This window comes from Wasmannia auropunctata, unplaced genomic scaffold, assembly GCF_000956235.1.
Source record: "Wasmannia auropunctata unplaced genomic scaffold, wasmannia.A_1.0 LD333226.1, whole genome shotgun sequence".
NCBI lineage: Eukaryota > Metazoa > Arthropoda > Insecta > Hymenoptera > Formicidae > Wasmannia > Wasmannia auropunctata.
The window spans coordinates 1-877 of NW_012029664.1; the positions used below are offsets into that span (position 1 = coordinate 1).

General features: G+C 44.8%; 1 protein-coding gene across 1 annotated transcript; it reads right to left on the bottom strand.

Annotated features, from left to right (window-relative positions):
* Positions 1 to 169: 169 nt before the first annotated feature.
* Positions 170 to 751, bottom strand: LOC105460055 (protein RRNAD1-like; the record flags this gene model as incomplete). Its single annotated transcript, XM_011706500.1, has 2 exons — positions 500 to 751; positions 170 to 279 (listed from the first exon to the last, which is right to left on the bottom strand). Coding segments are annotated over exons 1-2 (227 nt in total), but the record flags the coding sequence as incomplete, so codon positions are not given.
* Between the last annotated feature and the right edge of the window lie 126 nt (positions 752 to 877).

Below are 877 nucleotides of genomic sequence, written 5' to 3' on the forward strand. Positions count from 1 at the left end.
TTTTCTAATTCTAAGAATTAGAAAACGGATAAAGAGTAAATTAAACTTATTAAACCGCGAGAAAAAAAGTCGAAATCTACAACAATTAGAAAGAAATAGATAAAGTTTGAAATCGTCGATAAAACGATGACTCGCGCTTACCGACCGGTAATGAGGATCACGCGCTTACCACGAGATGTCGCCAGCTAACCACTTGCCGAACTCGTCGGGCGACACGGTTTGCAGATCGGTCCTCCAGCTGCTCGGCAGTCTCTCCCACAGTTGCTCTTGGAAGAAATCCTGCAATGTGATTCGCCAGATTTCGAGGTCGATGCGTTCAATGCGTTGCTCTCAAAAAAATAAAGTGAAAGATGACAGACGAGAGACGCGCGAAATGTGTATCAGGTGTGTTTGCGACGACACATGCATGCCATTGGGCCGCGAATGGAGGGAGAATGCGGTTCGAGAGGAGAATCGCTGCATCGCGATGCCCGAAGCTATCATTATTGTATTTACGTACCACGACATATGAGTCTAACAACCAGCCGTACGTGTCTAGCACGTTGAAGATTCTCTCGAGTGTTACGCGAGCCTTCGAGCAGATTCTGCATGTGCACGTAACCACGGGGGCGGCCATTGTTGTGCCGAGAGAGATGGACGGATAGCTCGTATACCGCTACCCGACACGCTCCGATCCGCGGCGATATCTTTACCCTCTTATTAAAAATTTTTAAATTCACGAACTAAATATGCAGATTCACTTCTCGCGTTATTTATTTACTCATCTAGGCTGTAACGATGCGCCTCCCCCCTTTATGTCATTAAATTCATGTTATTAAACCGTAACTTTCCGTTTGGACTGCGGAAAGTTACGGTTTAATTATATATATATATATAT